This window comes from Vidua macroura, chromosome 3 (assembly GCF_024509145.1).
Source record: "Vidua macroura isolate BioBank_ID:100142 chromosome 3, ASM2450914v1, whole genome shotgun sequence".
NCBI classification, from domain to species: Eukaryota; Metazoa; Chordata; class Aves; order Passeriformes; family Viduidae; genus Vidua; species Vidua macroura.
In genome coordinates, this window is record NC_071573.1 from 58,366,669 (window position 1) to 58,386,354 (window position 19,686).

Below are 19,686 nucleotides of genomic sequence, written 5' to 3' on the forward strand. Positions count from 1 at the left end.
GCGAGCCGCGATTGGCGGGCGCAGCTGAACAAAGGAGCCGCGAGACGGGGCCGGGGGAGGGCTCTTCCACGAGCTTCTAGAAGGTGTCGCGGGCCTGGGCGCGCAGGCGCCCGTGGGTGGTGGGGCAAGGAGTGGGCGCGGGAATGGCGCTCGCTGCCCAGCACTGGGAAAGACCCGGCTTCCCAAAGTGGGGGCCGCGGCATGCGTGGCGGTAACTGTGCTTCTCAAACATGTTACCCATTGCTCGGGATGTACCCCGATTCATGGGGGAAGGCTGCAAAGAGACCTGAGACCAATCTAGGGCTCTGAGATGGCAAAAGATGAAGAAGCTGAAGACCTGTTTCCTGGAGAAACTGAGATTCAAGCTAATACTTTCGGCAAAATACTTTTAATGAGAATTAGCCTAAGTCGTGAATTTGATTGCACTTGATAATGGCACCATTGCCTTGCTTGAAGGTCTCTGAGCTCTAACTGTTCCTGTTATCCAACCACTTTTCAATGGCCAGGTTAAGTGGCGATGGTTATAGGATAGGGGAAAAACTTGCTACAGTCTGAGGGTAAACCTCAGGGAGTGATGGGGAGATGGGGAACCTGCAAGGCTCAGGATGAGCATGTAATGATTCGTAGGGCATGATGTAAACAGACTTCTTGTATTTTGACAAACAGGTACCTTGTGTGGCCAGGAGTGACCTCAACCGCCTGGCTCCTGTGGCAGTGTCCAGAGTTCCTCTGGCAGGTGGTGCCAGGGTCTCATCAGGCCTTCATCCTCCTTTCAACACAATTTTCTTTCAGATGGCTCATTAAAAGCATTTTCAGGACTACAGCAGTTAAATACAGCTCCAAAGTAATGTTCCTGCATGGTCATGCTTGCAGGAGGATACTTTGAGAAGGCAGAGCTCTGCTGTACCTGTGTGCTGCAGGAGAGGGTGGAAAGAAGCCTAAAACAGGATGACGGTAGCTCCCGAAACACCTGTTGCTTCTTTTACCCACTCCTCTTTCCGCGCCTTGGTCCCTCTTACATCCGTTCTAGGAAAAGCCGACCCAGTGTCGGCCGGCATTTCCTAAAGCCCTTTTTCCACGGGGAAAAGTTAAAACATGATCCCCCGAGTCAGGGCAGTGTATTTTTGCTCTGTTTTGTGAGACGCGAGTACCACACAGGCGCCCTTCCCCGGGGAGCTGGCGCGGCTCAGCCGGCGGCCCCGCGCTCGGCGCTTCCGCCTGACCCCGCCGGCGGCGGGCGGAATTCCCGCGGCCGCTTCCGCGGGAAGCGCCGCCCCTCGCGCATGGCGGCGCCGGGGTGTCCCTGAGCGGAGGGAGGGGAGTGGCGGCTGCCCGGGGCTGCAGCGGTCCTGCTCCCCATGGCGCTGAGCAGCCGCCTGCTGCTGGCGGCCGGCGGGCTCCGTGCAGCGGGTAAGCCCAGGGCTCGCCGTGCCGGCCTTTCCCGGCGGCGGCTCCGCGGCCACCGCGCTCCAGGAGCCATCCGGCGGCCGGGTGTCTTGGTGCTGCGGTGCCACGGATGAAGGGTTTATACCTTGTTATTTGGTAGCGCTGTCTCTGGTTTCTTGTGTACTTCGCTTTCAGTGTTTTGTAAAGCTTTGGACCTAGGGATCTCCTAGTCACGCGTGAGTTTATATTTTATTTACGAGTTTAGAAACGTTAGTATACTTGCAGTTCACCTCATAAATTGAGGAAACAGGTCGAGGTCATTCATCTGTTAAGTGCTTAAAATATAAAAGCAAGACTTCTGTAAGCTGTGTTATTCTGTATTGTGTCCATTCTCCTGTCTGCACTACATGTTTTTTTAATCTGTGGTGGTTTCTATCTGCTCTCCCCTCAAAGGTCTTCGTTTTGCATCAACTACAGCCAGTCTCAAAACTGAGACTGAAGTGGACACAAGTGAAAATGAGGTAGTTGCCCCAAATTTCACTAACAGAAATCCTCGGAACTTGGAGCAGATGGCCCTGGCTAGGAAGGAGCGTGGCTGGAAGACAACGTGGCCAAAGCGTGAGTTCTGGCACAGGTGAGTCAAGAAGTTACTGCCAGAAGTGAAGACTCCAAAAGAAAAAAAACAAAACCAAAAAAAACCAAGACAAACCCCAGAAACCCACATACAAAATGTGTATTTTGGGTTGCTGAATCAGTTAGCATATTAGTGTTTCTTATCAGTAGGCATCTTCTGTGTTGAGAGAAGAGTGGACTAGTAGCATGTGAAAGCATATGTGGTCAAGATTTTTCCATCTATTGTTAAGGCAACAGTAATGTTGCTTAAGCAACAGTTTTTTAACCCAGGATTCTTTCACTCCTGTGCTTACCATGCTTCATGGTTTCTTTGAGGCACCGTGATAGTCTGTTTGGGGTTGTTTTATGTTTGTGGGTTTTGTTTTAATTTACTTGTCCTCTGGAAAATAAGTTAATTTTAAGCTGTCATTTCAAAGTCTTTATTTTGTTCTTGCGGTTCCCCTCATATATATGTTCCACACTGTGCAGGTGTACAATGCTTGGTTTGGAGTGGGTGCTGGTCCAAGACAACGTAGGACTGTGGCCCTGAGTAACTGATGAGAAGTTGCTCTTGGAATTTCACTCTTCTGAGCTAGCAATAGGAGTTGTGTGAGTCGACACAGGCAGGCAGCTGGAACGACCACAAAACTATGGCTGAAATGCAAACAGTACACTTAATTTCATTACCTTGCTAACTGAAGGATCCCAAAGCAGCACCCAGGTGGAGACATAGGCGGGAACCCAGGCATTGTTAGGCCTAGTCTGTGCAGGTGGTGAGCCTGCTGTTGGCGCCCATTTATTAGGGGCATTTAGGTTTACCATCATGCTATGGTCTCCCCTGTGCTTTTTATCATCTCTGAGCTTTGATCTTCTGCCTTTCAAAATAGGGAGCTCAAGCATGTCCATGAGAGAGCCTCCAAGGCTCTTTAAACACCTGTGTTATCTCTATGCAGAGATTCTGTTTCTCAAAACAGTGAGGATAAACAGCAGTAGGCATAATAGGCGGGGTTTCCCACAATGTTATTCTCCAGGACTTGGCATTCCCAGCTGCAAGGTCACTTCTCCTCATAATTTTTCTGCTTTTAACCTTTTCCTCCCAACATGAGTCCTATTTTGTGTCTTAATAAGCAAAACTAGTAACAGAATGTAATATATTAATACATTCAATTTTACTTTATAAAGAGACTAATTTATGCATTTGACTCTGTTCTCTGGAAAAGACATTATAATCCTGTGTTACTTCTTTCCTGCACTCAGATTACGGCTTCAGCGGACACAGCATTACGTGGAAGCCTTTGTCGAGCGCTCCAACGGGGATGTTGTGGTATCTGCCTCTACCCGAGAGTGGGCCATAAAGAGACACTTGTACAGTCCCAAGGGAGTAGCTGCATGCAAAAACCTTGGCCGTGTAATGGCACAGCGCTGTTTGGAAGCAGGAATCAACTTTGTGAACTTTAAAGCCATTATCCCCTGGGAACACCATTGTGACTCGGCAAGTACCCATCTACTTATTCCTTTGGCCCTTCTTTCCTTTTTAGGCATTAATTTTACTTCTCTTCACCTTTAATTTTGTTACGTGGCTTGACAATCCCTCCTTGCAACACTCAGAAAGGCTTTGACAAGCTGCAGTTCCTGGTATTAGGCTTCCATGAGGCTGTTAACCTCTGCCCCTCATATAACATGTTCCCACTGATATTTAAGTCCTGCTGGCTTTCTTTTGTATTTATTTGTGTCTATCTTTTAAACAAGATTCAGGAATTTGAGAAAGCTATGGAGGAGGGTGGTGTTGTTCTACATGAGCCACGAAGAATCTACCAGTAAAATGGAGACCGTTGGGAAGACTTTCCAAGGAACAAGGATCACTTCTTTGTTTGTGTACTGGCGCAGGGAAGGTCCAGATCTGGAAAGAGTTGGAATGTGTCATCTTATAATAAAATATTTTCAAATAGATAGAAGTGTGTCATATTCTTTATTCTAAAATGATCGACACCTTTAAGGCTAGAATAAACTTACTTAGTTCAACCTGACAGAATTTATTATTAATTCAACATTTAAAAAATATATTTTATTTTTAATATTTGATTTTGTTTGTTCCAGGCTGAACTCTGGAAATGCTTTGATATTTGATCCCTGTACACTGCCTGTCTAAGCTAGCAAAATGTAGTCATTACAATAAATGTTTAGAACTGTGATAAAGTAATGCGCAAAGTCTTAGTGAAAATATTAAACTCCCCCAACTCACCTTTGCACTTTTCTTGCAATCCTGAGATTCTAACTGCTTAACCACATGGATAGGTCAAGAAGGGAAGCTGCACAAATTCCTGCTATAGGGAAAAGAAGCCCCATTCTCCCCTTGTGTGGCTGCCTGCTGCTTGGCACAGGCTGGTGCTGTCAGTGTCTCTGCCTGATGGCTCGGCAGAGCTCCAGAGTACGACCAGGCTGTGAAATCCCCACAGAAAGTGTGCTGGAACCCTCTGACAGGCAAGTTCAGGGAGGCCAGCCTGGTCAGCGTGACTCCTGTACCTGTGTCCCGGAGCTGTGCCCGCTGCCTCGTGTGTGCCTGCTCTGGGGCAGGAGAAGGGAATGCCAAGGCTGTGTGCCGAGGTTCAGCAGCATGCGGGGTGAGCCCGGCCCGGTTCTGGCATCTTTATTAAATCCTCAGTATTCAACTGACATAATGAGTTTTACTGGATTTTTACCTAGTTGTTGGTTCATAATAATCACAACTCTCAGACAGTGACGGCCTCTGTGCGGTCTGTGTTTCCGGCAGACGCGCAGTGGGAGCTGCCCCTGCGCTCCCTGTGAGCAGGGGCTGTGCCGGGCGGCTCCACAGCCTCTCCAATTTCCAGCCTAAACCTCCTTGTCCTTCGTTCCCACCGCTCGGGAAGCTCCTGCGGTGCTGCCTTTCCCATCCCTTACTGCGGATCGGGCCCGCCCCGCGGGGCAGCTCCGGGCACGCAGGCGCGCCGGGCCGGGCCGGGGCGCGCCGGGCCGCGGGAGGGCGGCGATGGACGTGGGCGCGGAGGACTTTGCCCAGCGCCTGCCGCGCCTCAGGCGCCGCATCCTCCGCGCCGCATTCGTGGGTGAGCGTCGGGGGCGTCTCGTCTGGCCCCAGTGCTGCCCTGGGTCCCCGGCCGGCCGCGCAGGGGGCGGCTGGCACCTGCCCGACGTGGGGACCCGGGCACTGAGGGGTATTGCAGCCGATAATGGCGCTGCTGCGCCCAGAACAGCGAGCACTGAGGCGCGGGGATTCAGCTGGGGAGAGGGAACCCCGACTGCGCTGCTGGCCTCGCCTTGGCGGGCTGGGGACCAGGGGTGTTAGGGGTTCGGGGTGGGGGCACGAACACAGCACAGGGTGAGGCAGGCCCCTCCTGAGGGGCGTGGGGGAGATGTCCCTGCCTCATCCTGCCACAGGAATGAGGCAGCTGGAGGTGTGAGTCCCACAGTTTTTTCTCTTGAGCCTACTTCCTGTGGTTTGACAAAGATTATGGAGAAGAGAAATGTGTGGGAGACCCCCGTCCTGGTGGTGGTGAAGCGCATGCCTCAAATTCCGATTGTCTTGTTCTTTCCGCTTCAACAGCCCTTGATATGGAGTTTACTGGTTTGCATTCAACTTACCTACAAAACAACGAGCCCAGGTAAAGCTGTTGGACTTGAAATGTGAGGGAGACTTGTTGCTCTAGCCCTGTGAGAACAACCTGTGCATAGCAACCCTTCTTGTGTCCACTCTCCTCAATTCTGGTTTTGTTCCTAGCCTGTTTGACTCCCCTGTGGAACGGTATTTGAAGGCCAGGCAGAGTGTTCAGCGCTTCACTCTTGTTCAGCTTGGTAAGTGCGGCTCTGACACGGAAAGTGATCTCCCGAGGTCATACAGGTAGCTGGCCTTTTGCTAACAGGTGCGTCCTGCAGATGGCTCTGGTCTTGATTCACTCATTCCAGAGACGTTTGCTTGTTGGGTTTTTTCCCCCCTCTGATGTTTAACACTATCAGCTTTTTAATAAATAAAGTCAGGTGGGCTATATAGTTTTTACGGGTCTAAAGTTGACCATATTTAAAGGTCACAGTTAAAAATGCAAGGCTTTTGAATCAGGGGATGCAAGCAAGAAGCGTATGACGGCAGCTCCTGTTCAAAGCTGTGTCATTTGATACAGTGCTTTATGAGTAAGGGGACTATGAGGAACATGAAGGCTGCTATTTCTGTTATTCCTAAAATAACAAATCAGCATGAGAAAGGGCCTGTGGAGGAGAGCTATTGACAGTTAAGAACCAGTAAAGAGTCAAGAAGGGAGCTTGAAAACAGTTTGAAATATTGTTGAAAGTCTTGGGGTATGTAAGATCTTCATGTGCCTTTTAGAGATTAACAGAACAAAAAAAACCCTGAGAAGTAAAATCCATGTTGCCGTCCTCTGTGGTGCCCAGCTTGTTCCAAACACTATTGTAGTGTAGTTGGACCGACAGACTCATCTATGTATGCACAGTCAGAGACTCATCACCATCTCACCTCTTGCTCAATCTATTTGTTGTTTAATTCAGATTTGACTAATTTTCCAATACACAGGTGTGAAAGCTTGTCCTGTTCAGCTCTCAGGAATCCAGGGAGTGGCCTGGCAGTTGCTGCTAGGATTGGCATAGTAACATATGTGAATGGAAAACATGTATTTCTTGAGGGGTTCCCCACATCCCTCATCTAATTTGCATGCTATCAGTAGACATCCAGCTAAACGCTGCGATCTCAACAGGTTTCTTTCTTGCAGGGCTGGCAATATTCTCAAAAGAAAATTCAAACAAGTAAGTAAAAAAGCAGTTTTCTGTTACAATGAGGATACTGCAGTAGAGATTTTATGCATAATTCCCTTTGGGCAGAGTTATTTCTTGTAATTATCTTCTAGAGATATTTTTCTTTCCATTTTAGGTATGTGGTGCATTCATACAACTTTTTTCTCTTTCCCTCAACGCTGGGAATAAGGGATGTCGAATTCACCCTCTCTGCATCTAGTATTCAGTTCCTGTCTCATTATGGCTTTGACTATAACAAGGTATGTAATCTTTGTCAGAAATGCAGAACAGAGGAAATCTGTGCAACTGCAGAAGAAATCAGACTAGTATCCCTAAATGTTACGTTTCTGGGGTAAATAGCATCTTCCAAAAGTATGAATGCATCATGCAGTTCGTTATCAACAGGGGTAATGAGTGCTGTTTTTTCTGAACTAATGTCAAGGCAATAGCTACATCCTTGGCAGCCTCAGACAGATTCTCCTGCCTCAAAAAAAAACCCAAAACCTTATCTCTGTTGAGCTAAGGATTTACTAAACAAACCCTGGTGGGTGTCTTTACTATCCATGAAGGTACAGAAGTATCAGTTTACCAGCATCCTATGTATTGCCACATTTCCCATAAAATTCAGACTGTCATCCCATAAGAGTACTGTTTTGCAATTCTGGGCAGGAAGCATCTGACTTCTTGATGCTTGTATCAGTAGTATCTTGGAAGTATCTTGGAAGTATCTTATTAAAGGAAAGGTAAAAGAAGAGCAAAAAAAATTATTACAGTTGACAAATATTCTTTTCTTTCCTCCATACGTGTTGGATTGCCTGCAATTTGTTTGTCCTGACTAACCTGCTAATTCTCTAATGTGCTATGAGAAAATCCAGGGGAGTGTAACAAACCTGGCATTTTCTCTCCCTTCAGTTCCTCAAAGATGGAATCCCATACATGAATGAGGTACAGGAGAAGATCTTTAGACAGCACCTCTTAGCAGGTACCTGGTAAGTCTAAAGGTGAGCACTTCTCAAAGAGGTGTCTCCTCAGTACTGTGCTCATGGCTCAGCTTCACTCAGATCACATTTTGTAGAGATACAGAAACCTGTTGATCTGAACACCTCGCTGCCAGCTGTTCCAGCATGCCATGGTGTCTGAAGGAAGACTGAGATCACAGGGTATTATGTGGAGAATTGTGTGCTTGTTGGGAAATGAAGCTTTTGCATTCCTACAGCAAGGCACAAGGCTTCACCTGTAAAGAGCATTTCTCACACTTCCTCTTTCCCCTCATCCAGCACTAGTAATGCAGACAGGGATGTCCTGAAGAAAGCTATTGATGAAGTGACCTCTTGGATAGCTGCAGCTAAAGAAGAGGATACTATGATTCTGCAGGATCTGAATGGTATGAAACAGTGCCTCTCTTAGGTACCTGTGGGCTCTGAGTGGGTGTCGGGATCTGTGATATTTAGATGACCCCGAGATTACTGTAAAGTCTCTGTCTTTCAGCCCCGCTGCCAAAGAAGGAGTCATAATTCGTCTGTGCTGGTTTTCAAGGTTGTTTATTCCTTGTTATCTAAAATACTTTCTCTCTGACCTGCAGCAGGTCTGTCTCGCAGGACGGTGTGCGGGGCTCTGCCCCTCAGTGGGATGTTACAAACATTATATACTAGAAACTACGTGCACTATATTTACAATAACATGCCAATGTCTATCACCCATGTTGAACAGTGTGTCCACAGCCTAAACCAACAGAAAAATGCCAACACTACAGTGAAACATGGAGGGCATGAAGAAGAAGAAAAAGGACAAGGCACACCCAGTTTCCTCCATCTTGCCCCCTTTGAACACCTTATCTAGAATCCTAAAATTCTACTTTTGCACCTGTGCCACACTAATTATTACTTATATCAAACACTCAGAGTTTGTAATTAAACTCTTTTCCATGGACAGAGATCAGAGACAGTGTCTCTCGGGGCTCTGTACAGGGAGGTTTCTGACCCCCTGCCAGGGTCCCAGACCTTCCAGGGCAGCCAGAGAGGGATGCCCTGGATTCCCACAAGTGGGTTCATAATTTCTTGTGAACCTCTGGGGCTATAACTGTCCTTTCTTTGTTAAATTGCTCTATTGAGAGGGAAAGCACCAGTGCCCACCCTGCCTTTACAATGCTTTACCCCAGTTTATACTTTAGCTCCTGTCAGGAGTTCATCTCTGGGCTCTTCTGCTCTGCTCTCTTGGGGTGGTGGGTCTTTCTGAAGCAGAAGTGGACGTCTGGATGCTTGGAGCATGCTTTGTGGTAATTGACTTCCATTTTGTGCTTCTTCTGAACTGGAGAATTTGTAGTTACTCTGAATCAGGATAATGCTTTAAATGTTTTAAATTCTGGGTGATCTAGTTTTTTGTTTATTTTCTTCCCCTCCTTTCAGAGTTGAGTCCCTCTCATTGGAGCAACAGGGAGTCCCACAGAGACACATATATGCCAGTGGGAATAAACAGGCCACTTACCCTGTATTAAGTTTTGGGAGCAGTATAGCAGAGCTGAGGAACTTCTGTGCTGACTTGAACAACAGGGAATTTTTGGAGGGACTAATTTGTAGGTTTACTCACAGAACCCAAAATTCAATCTTGTAGATCAGGGAATAAAATATAGAAAAGGTTAGGAGTATTCAAGGCTTTGTCTGTTGACTTTTTTTTGCAGAGTATGCAATAGGAGGGGTGGTGTGCTGTGCTTTTTATCTGCTTTGTCAGCTAGATTCTGATATTTTAAGAGTCTGGCACTGGTGAGCACATGTGATAAGGAAGACATGTATTTAAGTAATCAAGAAGACTGATTCAGGTGTCTCTTTTAATACTATTCAGAAGAGGACTGGGTTAGTTCCTTGTCAGCTGTGGGGGAAAATGCTTTGTGTGCTTGGCTTCTGGGTCTGTTGCTCTGAAACTGTCCAAAACCAGAGAACGTCTTTTTCAGAGTAGTAGCCTTCCTCCCTCTTCAGTTAGTCTTTTCCTTCGTGTCCTTACAAAAGCTCATTTGCCTGAAATTTTCACTATGATTTTTGGGGTTTTTTGGTGTTTTGTTTATTTTGGCGGGTTTGTGGGTTTTTTTGGTGGTGGTGGTGGGCTTTTTGTGAGTGTGTGTGTGTGTGTCTATGATTTTTGTTTGTTTTGTTTTCTTTCAGTCATTGTGTATGGTAATATACCAGGATCATCTGTTGAGGAATATTTTCTGTATGTTGGGGGAGAGACGTGTCAGTCCGTCTGTCTAGAGGAATGGTGTGTTTTCCTTAATGGGCTTGTCTGCACCTCTGAAGCTTCTACTGCCTTTTTTTTTGTGTGTCATAGGCTATCATATGATTGAAGTTCAGCTGGTTCTGAGGCAGGCTCTTGAAAATGTTTGGACAGAGCCTCTTGAAGACAAGAAGGTGAGATGGAAATGTGGACCTTTAGAAAGGAGGATTTCTCTCTAGGCAGATAGGACCAGCGTTCTTGCAGGGACTCTGAAATATTGTTTGTACTTTTAATGATAGGGTCAAGGAGGAGGAGAAGACAATGACAAAGGAGATGTTGATTGTGGGATCCTAAGAAAAGGGATACAGAAAACCGAGCAACTCTGGTTTCTGTTTGTCCTGTAACCCCAAAATCCCTTTAAATCAAAGTGCTTGTCCTTGGAGCACTTCTGGAGGCACCCTCTCTGTGTCTTCAGACTTTATTAAGTCCCTCCTTCAATACCTCCACAAGAATGTACAGTTTTAGTGTTTTCTGCGGTTTTCCTTTGCTGACTTCTGCCATGAAGTTGCTTTGAAGACTTTTACTCTGTGATTTGCTGTTTTGCTATTTGCTACCGGTATTTTGCATTCAGTGCAATATTTTCTGTGTTAAAACTATGGTTGTGGACTTCTCAAGCTATGGGTTATGGGTATGATATCAGTCAGTTGCTTAGAATCAGCTTACAGAAATCTTTTTTTTGCATTAGTCCTAGTTTGGTCTGATAACTAATGCCCCCAGAATGTCAGATTTACCCAGCTTTCTCATCTGAAGCATTGCCTTGGGGACTCAGCTTGTATGATTGCTGTTTGTTTCTCGGTTTTTGGTACCATGAACTTACCATATTGGTATCAAGTTAAATTGAATTAGGTTAATTTGTGCTCAAAAAAACCTTTTGGTAGGAATCGTCCTTTTAAGTAGAGAAGCATCATTAAGACTCACTTTCAGCAGGCCTGTTAAGTTACTGGAGCACTGATCTCCATATAGAAGTGAGACAGTCCCGAAGTCCCAGGGGATGCAGTTTTTCTGTCCTTCAGTGCCTTGAAGCTGAACTTGACCTCAGCATTACTGAACCCCAGTAAGCAATGCACATACAACTAACAAGGGAGGCTGAGATACTCAGTGAGTTTTCTTTTCAGGTGATGGTGAAAAAAGTGAGTCCAGAGCATCGTCAGCTTCTGGAGAACTCTCCTTATGACCATTGTCAGAAAAAGCTCATTCTCCTGTCTGCTCGGGGCTTCACCAACCTCTTCCAAATACTTGTTAAAGTCAAGAAGGTAAAATGCCTTAACCCCACTCTTATTATTCATCTCTTTTTAATTTTGCTGTGTTAAATGCAATATTAAAAATCCTGGTGTTACACTTTGAGTCACCATCTAAGAAAGCTGAGCAGATTATTGCCTTTTGGGCAAGCAGTGCTTTTCAGCATGCAACAGACCAGTTTATTGCACCATGTGGACCATTGGTCTCACTTTGTGTGGAAATTATTACGTTTTGTATGCAGCTTATCAAATGGATTTCAGCTTTAGAGGACTATGGGTGATGTGCAGCAAAGACCGTCCCTGCCCTTTCAAGTGAGCATGTAAATCTGATGGCTGGAACCTTGTTCAGCTGAACTCTGAATCCACTTAGCTCCTTAGGTCCACTGAAAATAGAATACTGCTGAGACAATAGCCTCTCAAGAGAGTCCACAAGTCTGATTTCCTGAAGTCAGTAGTCCTCCTGTGAGCCTTGCAGTCTGAATGACTCCTGTGCAAGCGTGTATGGATGTTGTCTGCTGGAGGAAAGGGTTACAGCTGTTGAGTGTGTCTGTGTTGTTCATCTCTGAGCTCTCTTCAGAAATGTGCTCCAATGGGCTGTTATGTTTATATTCCTCCCATAGCCCCTCGTGGGACACAACATGCTTATGGACCTTATGCATCTTCACGACAAGTTCTACAGGCCCCTCCCAGGTACTGCTGTGCGTAGCTGCAGTCCCGGGCTGCTGCCTTTGCACTGGGGGTGGAACAGGAGGTGCAGTGGCAATTTGCCACCACAGACATCTGCAGGGCTTAGAAAACAGCACGGCTAGTTGCTTCTTCTGAGTTCTAAATGCTGGAGAGAGCACCGTTGCCTGCTGTCACTTCTCTTTCCTATTACTTTGCAGTTGCATTGGATTTTCCCCAGTTTCCTGATGTCTTTCTCCACATGTGCTTTGCTTTCAGAAAGCTATGAGGAGTTTAAAAGGAACATTCATAACCTGTTTCCTGTCATCATAGACACCAAGACTGTAACAAAATCAATGCAGAAGGTGAGATGGACAGGTTTTTTTGTTTGAAGTTTAAAAGCTTGTCTTTCACCCAAGAGAGAGGATGTCTTTCCTCCGTGCCCTGTGATAATAACAGAACTGCAAACAGTTCTCTGTGTTGCCTTGGGAAGTTCTAATTTTAGATATCATTTAACAAATTGGCAATGTAAGTAATTGAACTCACCATAAGGTCTGTCGTGGTTGGTTTTCTAATACATTCTTCTTTTATAGAAATGTCTGTTTCCTCGAGTATCTAGTCTTTTGGAGGCATATGCAGTTTTATGCAGGTAAGTGGTGGCCAATATAGCTTTCAGCAATCCCTGTGTTTTCTTTGGAAAGATACTTCACAGTCAGCCATTTCTCATGTTCATACTTTCCCTCCTCTCAAACGTTTTTCAATTGGATCCTTGTCTTTCTAAATTTAAGAGTAAAGGATTTGCACATCTTTGTTATAAAGGAATTGTGTAGTAAATTATTTGTTCTGAGTCACTTCTCACATTGAATTGCCGTTATTTCATTGTTCACAAATTTGGTTTGCATACAGCTGTATAGGCAGCTTGAGAATTATGTTGCTTATGTCATGTTCTGAAATGAGTAAGATGCAGTTCTTGGTGAAAATACATCCTAATTTCAAAAGCCTCTCCTAAGAGAAGGCTGCACTGAGCCCAAAGCAGTAACTAAAGACAATGTTCAAATGGAGCACATGAGTAGATGTTGTATCTCAACATCATGACTTAGTCATGATGTGGTAGGAGACTTATTTCACACTTCTTTTGTGAATTAATTTTTTCCATGTCAATTTTGCTAAAGAAAGGAAAATTTTGCCTGTTTCCTGTTTCCCTCTAGTCCCAAGAAGGAGATGCAAAAAGAATACTTTTTTAAAAACAGTACTGGGATCCTGAGGGTTTGTTTATTAGCAATTTCAGACCGCATATTCTGCTTGATTGTTCTTTGTTTTATTTCAGTCATTCCAGGGGTATCTGTTTAACCTCCAGGGTTCCCCATTCAAATAGAACTATCTAGTAAACCTCTTTCCCTGCAGTTTTAGTTCTGTTCACATTTTTTTTTTTGCATGCAATTAGAACAGATTGCTGCTTACAAATTTTGAGCAAGGGAAGAGACTAAGAAAGTATTTAGGAGTTAGTTTTCAGGAAGAAAACTGGTAGATATTACTCAAGTATTTTGGCCTTTACCTAGAGGCCTACCAAAGTTCATTTTAAAGTCTCCAGCAGCTTTTTCTGAAATGAAGCTACAGCTCACTAGAGAACAGTAACTTTTCTCTAACATATTGAGGAAAGACAAAAATATCACACATCCACTTGTCTTCAGCAGCAACCTGAATCCCAAAGGTCCACCGTGCCCTGTTATAGCTCTTGCAAGTGGCTGCTCAAGATATGGTATGTTCTTAAGCAAATCTTCAGTTCTTAAGCAAATCTTCAGAGTCAGATAGATCAAAAGAGGTTTGTTGTATTCTGTGGGTGACCACATACAAAGCATGAGGGAATGCCAGTGGGTCTGCTGAATTTGCCCAGAGCTGCTGGTACCCATTTTTGTCCAGACCCAGAGCCTGGGCTCCCAAGTTGTGTGTTCTGCATGTCCCTGGTAGCTGCTGAGGGTAATGCAGGGCAGGTTTGCCTCATGCTGCCGGTACAGACAGCATTTACACTGTGCTGGGCTGGACTGAACCTGACTTGGGCTGTGAAGTCAGGAGCCCTTGAAAGGGCAAGGGGAGGTGGGAAACAGTTGTCTTAGGAGGGAAGGTAGAAGGAACTAATGGCATAGTAACAGAGCTTGGTGACTGGTGTGCAGGGTTAAGTAATGCCTGTGCAGGAGGTTGTGTCCAGGACATGGTGTGATACTGACTGTGAGGCAGATGTTTTCTGGCTTCTCCTGGCAGCATCGTGTCCTGCAGCACAGGACCGCCTGTGTTTTGAAATGGTTCCCATACCATCGATAACATAGACGACACAGTTTGGTTTAGACTTCCATAAAACTTAATTTTTTTTAATGTGCATCTTGCTAAGCTTTTCAGACATTCATGTAACCGCTGCTGCTTTTTTGGTGTTCTAAAATGCATGCTAGAAGCACAGACTTTTTACTGAGTGTAAAGTTTTCAGGATGAGAAAGGAAACAGAGCTGAGGGAGGGGGAAAGAACCTGCAGAATAGTGGATCTTACGAATTAGGAATCTGCAGTGTAGTAGTTTTCACAGCATGCTAGATGTGTTTACTTCCTCATTTTGTTGGACACTTACAGCTGAGAAGGAATCTCCTCATGAGGCTGGCTATGATGCATTTCTCTGTGGTTCAGGTAAAATGCTTCTTAAAAACTCCTTCAGAGTTTGTGTTGGGATTTGGCAATATTTTCCTTCTCTCTAGATCTATTTGATGCTAAGGAATATTTGTTTATACACAGTCTGTTGCTCTTAGTAACTTAGCTGCACTTCAATGCATTTCTGCTTTCTATGTATTTAGCTGTGTTTCTCTAGCTTTCTTCTAATGCCACTTCATTATTCCTTTCTCTAGTTCTTCTGATGTCAGCTCATTTGCTACTGTGCAGATCCACAGAGTGAGTAATGTTTAAGTGTTAACTGAAAATTGCATTACAAAGGATGTTTTTCCTATGGAAAACAGTCTTCCGTTTGCTCTGACTTTTTGTTTTGCAGGCTGGCCTTCCTTTTGGACAAAAGAAAGTGTTATTGGAAATGTCATGCTCTAATTCGATTTTTATTTTATAAATCTGAAAGTAGTAGTTTTATGTCAAAGCTGACATTTTAAAAATGAAATCAGGGGCCATGTGATGGCTCAGAGGTTGGGAAATGACATTGTGACTTCTTTATTCTTGAACAAGCTCTCTGAAGTTCAGTTCACTTGGGTAAGGGTCAAATAATTTTCCATTAGTTTCCATTTTTGAAATCTCTGTGAATCAGTGCCTTCAGTTAAATTCCTTTCCCTCTTCTTGCAGCTTTTTGACTTCTGTCAGAAGATACTAAGATATGAAATACCTATTCTGTCGCTAGTTGAAGAGCTTCACACTGTGTAGTGCAGCACTGGAGAAACAAAACTTTGTTCTCTTTTGTTTTCTGATTTAGCAATGTGGTGGAGGCTGAGCCTTCTTTCTCGCAGTATCTCACCGTGTTAGCTGAGCATGTGAACAAAGTGAATTTCATCCGAGGTGGTGTTTCAAGCATTGTGCGTATGAATTGCAGGTCTGTGACCTGTTTGTGGGGTGCATAGGTCAGTAGCCTACCTGATGGCTTCCTTAGAGGAGAGGAATCCACTGGTGCTGGGGCCCACCTTGGCAGAAACTGTTGTCATACAAGCGATACAGTGGACCTTTTAAAATGGCCAATGAGTTGAATTTCTGCTTTGCAAAATGTATTTATGCTGTTATTCTGTACTATGGCATTAGCCAGTTTACATTGCTGTTTCTCAGATAGTTTGTCCATGGTAGTCGTGACAGTTTGCTTTTATGACAATATTTAGATGAATCTTGGGGGAAAAAAAAAATTTACACCAACAGCAGCATTATACAACCTGTCATTTATTCATCATGTTCTGATATTTTCTGATTATATTAATAGTGCCTCTATAGTATTTCCAAATTCAGATATGTCTCAATATTGTACATTTTCTAGAATTTTTCTGGGGAAGATTCTCCTTGCCGTCATCCCCCTGCCTTGGTTGTTCATGTCCGAGGCTGGCCAGGGGTGACTGAGAGACAGATTTACCAAGAGTTTAAACCTCATTGTCGCTTTGATGTCAGACGGCTTTCAAAGAACCAGTTCATTCTGCTCTCCAATAAATACAAGCAGTAAGTGATCAGAAAATCTTAACTCTCAGTCCTCTCTTCCTCTGATCCAGGCCTTTGTCCCACCCTCTCTCTGCTGTGAGAGCTCTTGGATAGAAATTCTTGCCCTGTGGGGTGCTGTAAGCAGCCTGCGGGCTGAGCTCCAGCCGTGCTTTCATTGCAGCGTCAGGCTCGTCCTGCGGGATTACAGGCACCACCCTCACCTGCAGGTCTCCGTCTATCGCCACTGGAGGCACTCGCCGAGCGTGAACTGCCTGCTGCAGTGAGTTGCGGGAGCACGGGAATGGGGCGGAGGGGGGAGCATTCCTTTCAGGTCCGAGGCCCTGGCGCAGCAGCAGCCTGCCTCGTGTTTGCAGTGTCCTCCTGCCAGCCCCTCAGAGGAACAGGGGACTCAGAAGCAGGTGCTGAGTGGCTGGTCGTGAGCTTTCAGCCCTGGGCGACTGGTCTTTTATCTCTCTCATGGTTAACCCAGGTATGTTACCCCGAGGATAGCACAAAACTACGGATGTGCTGTCACAGCAGAGAGATGGTAATCTTAGTGAGCTGTAGTACCAGCTCTAATAAGCTCAGTGTGAGGGAGGCAGAATCTAAGGTGTGGGATGGATGTGGGTTTTTTTCTACAGCTGAATTGAAAGCTTGGTAGTAGGAGAGAATTGTGGATTCAAAGTGCACCCCTCTTGTGAGGTGGTAACAGTGATGCTCATGAAGGGTGAATTTCTGCCTTGACATGATTTGAAAAAGAATCTAAGCACTTAATAAAACAAAAAATTAAGCCGTACATATAAGTAGCCTAACAATATTTTATTATTCTTGTCTCTTAGAATCTCTGGTATTGTGGCACTGTGGTCTCTCTTGGCCTTTGTGCTTGGAGGAGCTCGCAGCTGTTGACTCTAAAGGACTGCTGTAGAGATGAGATGTGAGGAACACTGATCTTATTTCTTGTGTGTCTGTTTTGTTTTGTTTCATTCAATAAAATGAGAAAAAAAAAAAAAAAACAGATAAAACCCCAAAACTGAATACTGTTTGAATTGCTTTCTTGTAAATCTTTTTTAAAGGGGGTATGTTGTTTTGCAATTTGTAGTATTTTGTAATCTGCTCAAAGCACCATCCTGAAGGAGGAGATGATTGTTTCAATGCCTAATTTACTTTGGTCCTGTGTAGGTTCTTCACAGCTATTCATACCCTCAGTTTGTTTCCAGTGCCGGTGGTTGCTGCATAAAACACATTTCTGATAAAATTCAGGAAGTTATGAAATGAAAGATGCTATTTTTAGCTTCAGTTGTAAAGCAGGGGAAATGTCGCTGTTTACCAAATGAAAACAGGCAGAGTTGATGGAGAAACCACTCTTGGGGCTCATGACAGATTCTGGGGAATAGTAAATAATTTGCAGTGCTGTCAGTGCAGTATCATGCACTGGTATTTTCAGTGGCAACGTGGCTGAGGTTTGACACAGATAAGTGGATTTTATCTGGTTCCAATGTGTGGAGTATACAGAGGTCAGGTGAGTCAGCTCACATTTCTACTTGCTTCTAGTGCTCAGCATGTAAGCAGTCCTTTATCCAAAGTAGTGTGAGACATGCTTTGTGGATCAGTTTCTCTTGATATAGCTGGAGTATTTGTCAGTCCAGGGAATGTGGTCTTCAGAGAGTTTTTTTATTAATCTCCTCTTCTTAAAAATAACCTGTTGATCCAGGGTTTCCATATAATGGTTCTTAGATGTCATTAGTCAGACTTAATTGGATGGGGGCCCATGCTCACCTAATAGGCAGAATCTGCCTTTAATTGACTTGTAATGTGGGAGTTGCTGCAGGGGACCTTAAGGCAGCAGCACAGCACTGCGGTGTGCCTGAGGATCACGTGTTCTCTGCTGCTGGGGGCCTGCTGCTCTTGAGGGGAGGAGGGCAGCACATCTTCAGATGTGGTTCTCAAGTTCTGCACAGCTGTGGTTTACAGCCCTTGTTTCATAAACGAGCTCCAACAAGACAAGTAACTGACTTTTTGATGGCCTTTTCTATAACCCTTTAGTGACGGGGTTCTCTGTCACAGTGTTCCCTTCAAGTACCAATGTGTCTCCCTGCTTATTCTGTAATGTTAGTTTGTCTTCTAGCACCATTAGACACCCCCCTTATGCCAAGGAATGCACAGGCTCTTTGCGTTGTGTAGGTTTAGGAAGATTTTCAAGGGGTGTTATATACAGTAGCGTGTGTTTTCACATAAAAACACTCTTGGGAAACATAATACCCTTGTTCTCTGAGGTCTGGATTCAGCTAGCTATTTAATTGTGGGGAGAGAAAGCCTCACTTGCATCTAATCTTTACTGTCTGGGGATCATGAAGATACAGGTGCTGTTACCTGTGAGAAGCCCAGGAGTTTCTAAGAGAGCATGCACTTTGAAGGAACAAAGAAATTCTTCTGTCTTTAAATTTTGTTCCTCCCATTTTCTTCTCAGAGTGGCATATAAACACATTATGGCTCAGTTCCCTGCAGTGCTGTTCTCTCTCATGGTTCACCCTCTAGAGAAGCACACTTCCCTGTGGACAAAAGTAGAGATCCTCTCACCCTTTTTGGAGAAATAGCCTATTGGTCTGACCATGTGTTTTCCATTTCCAAGAGACAGACACACCTCATATAGCAACATGGTGTAGTGAATCAAGAGACTTGATTTTAGAGCTTGGAGAAGTAAGTGACAATTGCTGTAGAACTACTAGATATTCCTAGTATAAATCAGTTAAGTTTACATGCAGAGTAAAAACGTGAAGAGATCAGAGTGAGTTGAGTTTGTTCTGATCTTCCAAGGAAAGACGTTACAGAAACAAGTTGCCTTCCCTAATAATCAATGGTCACTCACTGCTTAGAGCCTCTTAAAGGGCTCATTGAGATGTACTGGCAGTCTCTTCCAATGAAATGTGTTAGCTGGGGTCTAGTCGAGCAAATCAGAGCAGAGACATTTGGCCCTGGTAACAGAGCTGCAAGTTTTTCTGAGCAGCTGTTGGTCAAGACACAATCTTCTTGAGTAAGTCAATCTGGCCATTCCAACCTCAGCTGTTGCTTTTGCTCCAAACTAGGGAATTTTACTAATTGAACTTGGAAGCATCTAAAGTATTTCAGGTTATGGCTGTTCTTGCCTGTCTCCTGCAAGGAAGAGATAATTTAGACCGTAGGAGATAATTTAGATTCTTGTGAGGCCAATTCATGGTGGTGCAACCTGACTTGTGACTCTGGCCCTGAAGAGATGCCTGCCAGAGTTGTTCTGAGTTGTTCTGAGGGCTGGCAGTTTTGAAAATCAAACCTGTCTCCCTTAGACAGTGGTAAAATCACAGCAGAGACCCTAGCAGCAGTTACAGCATACCTGCCTCTTAGCTCTGTGAGAAAATTGTACTTCAGCTGCAAGGCTTGACAGGATAATTCCAACCCTCCATGAAAAAAATGTTAAAATTCAAGTTGTGAAGGTGTATACTAAAAATATAGCCCTGCAAATGGAACACTGCAGATCAGAATGTATTTATTTACAAGAACAATTTGGTTTTTGATACACTGACTTTTTTTAATGTGTTCAAGATTAAATATGTGGGTTTT

The 19,686-nt window shown here is 44.6% G+C and overlaps 2 protein-coding genes across 7 annotated transcripts; both read left to right on the forward strand.

Moving 5' to 3' along the window:
* Positions 1-111: 111 nt before the first annotated feature.
* On the forward strand, positions 112-3,953 carry MRPL18 (mitochondrial ribosomal protein L18). 3 transcript variants are annotated; one of them, XM_053974629.1, is made up of 4 exons: positions 1,250-1,410; positions 1,840-2,020; positions 3,256-3,490; positions 3,748-3,953. In XM_053974629.1, the coding sequence occupies exons 1-4, from the start codon at positions 1,359-1,361 to the stop codon at positions 3,817-3,819; spliced, it is 540 nt and encodes a 179-aa protein (XP_053830604.1). In that variant the 5' UTR covers positions 1,250-1,358; the 3' UTR covers positions 3,820-3,953. The 3 variants fall into 3 exon arrangements, with proteins under 3 accessions (XP_053830606.1, XP_053830603.1, XP_053830604.1); XM_053974631.1 differs by lacking the exon at positions 1,250-1,410 and adding an exon at positions 112-211 and having other exon boundaries at positions 3,256-3,953; XM_053974628.1 differs by having other exon boundaries at positions 1,245-1,410; positions 3,256-3,953.
* A 1,027-nt stretch (positions 3,954-4,980) lies between these two features.
* Positions 4,981-17,089, forward strand: PNLDC1 (PARN like ribonuclease domain containing exonuclease 1). 4 transcript variants are annotated; one of them, XR_008436544.1, is made up of 20 exons: positions 4,981-5,081; positions 5,579-5,636; positions 5,753-5,826; positions 6,753-6,786; positions 6,911-7,034; positions 7,687-7,763; positions 8,052-8,158; positions 10,093-10,172; positions 11,154-11,291; positions 11,897-11,966; positions 12,219-12,304; positions 12,533-12,588; positions 13,631-13,698; positions 14,557-14,610; positions 14,826-14,868; positions 15,392-15,491; positions 15,938-16,113; positions 16,274-16,372; positions 16,467-16,582; positions 16,932-17,017. XR_008436544.1 is itself a non-coding variant. In XM_053974621.1 (19 exons), exons 1-19 carry the CDS (start codon positions 5,006-5,008, stop codon positions 16,996-16,998), a joined length of 1,587 nt encoding a protein of 528 aa, XP_053830596.1. In that variant the 5' UTR covers positions 4,981-5,005; the 3' UTR covers positions 16,999-17,089. The 4 variants fall into 4 exon arrangements, 3 of the variants coding, with proteins under 3 accessions (XP_053830596.1, XP_053830597.1, XP_053830598.1); XM_053974621.1 differs by lacking the exon at positions 16,467-16,582 and having other exon boundaries at positions 16,932-17,089; XM_053974622.1 differs by lacking the exon at positions 16,467-16,582 and having other exon boundaries at positions 13,634-13,698; positions 16,932-17,089.
* Positions 17,090-19,686: the final 2,597 nt, after the last annotated feature.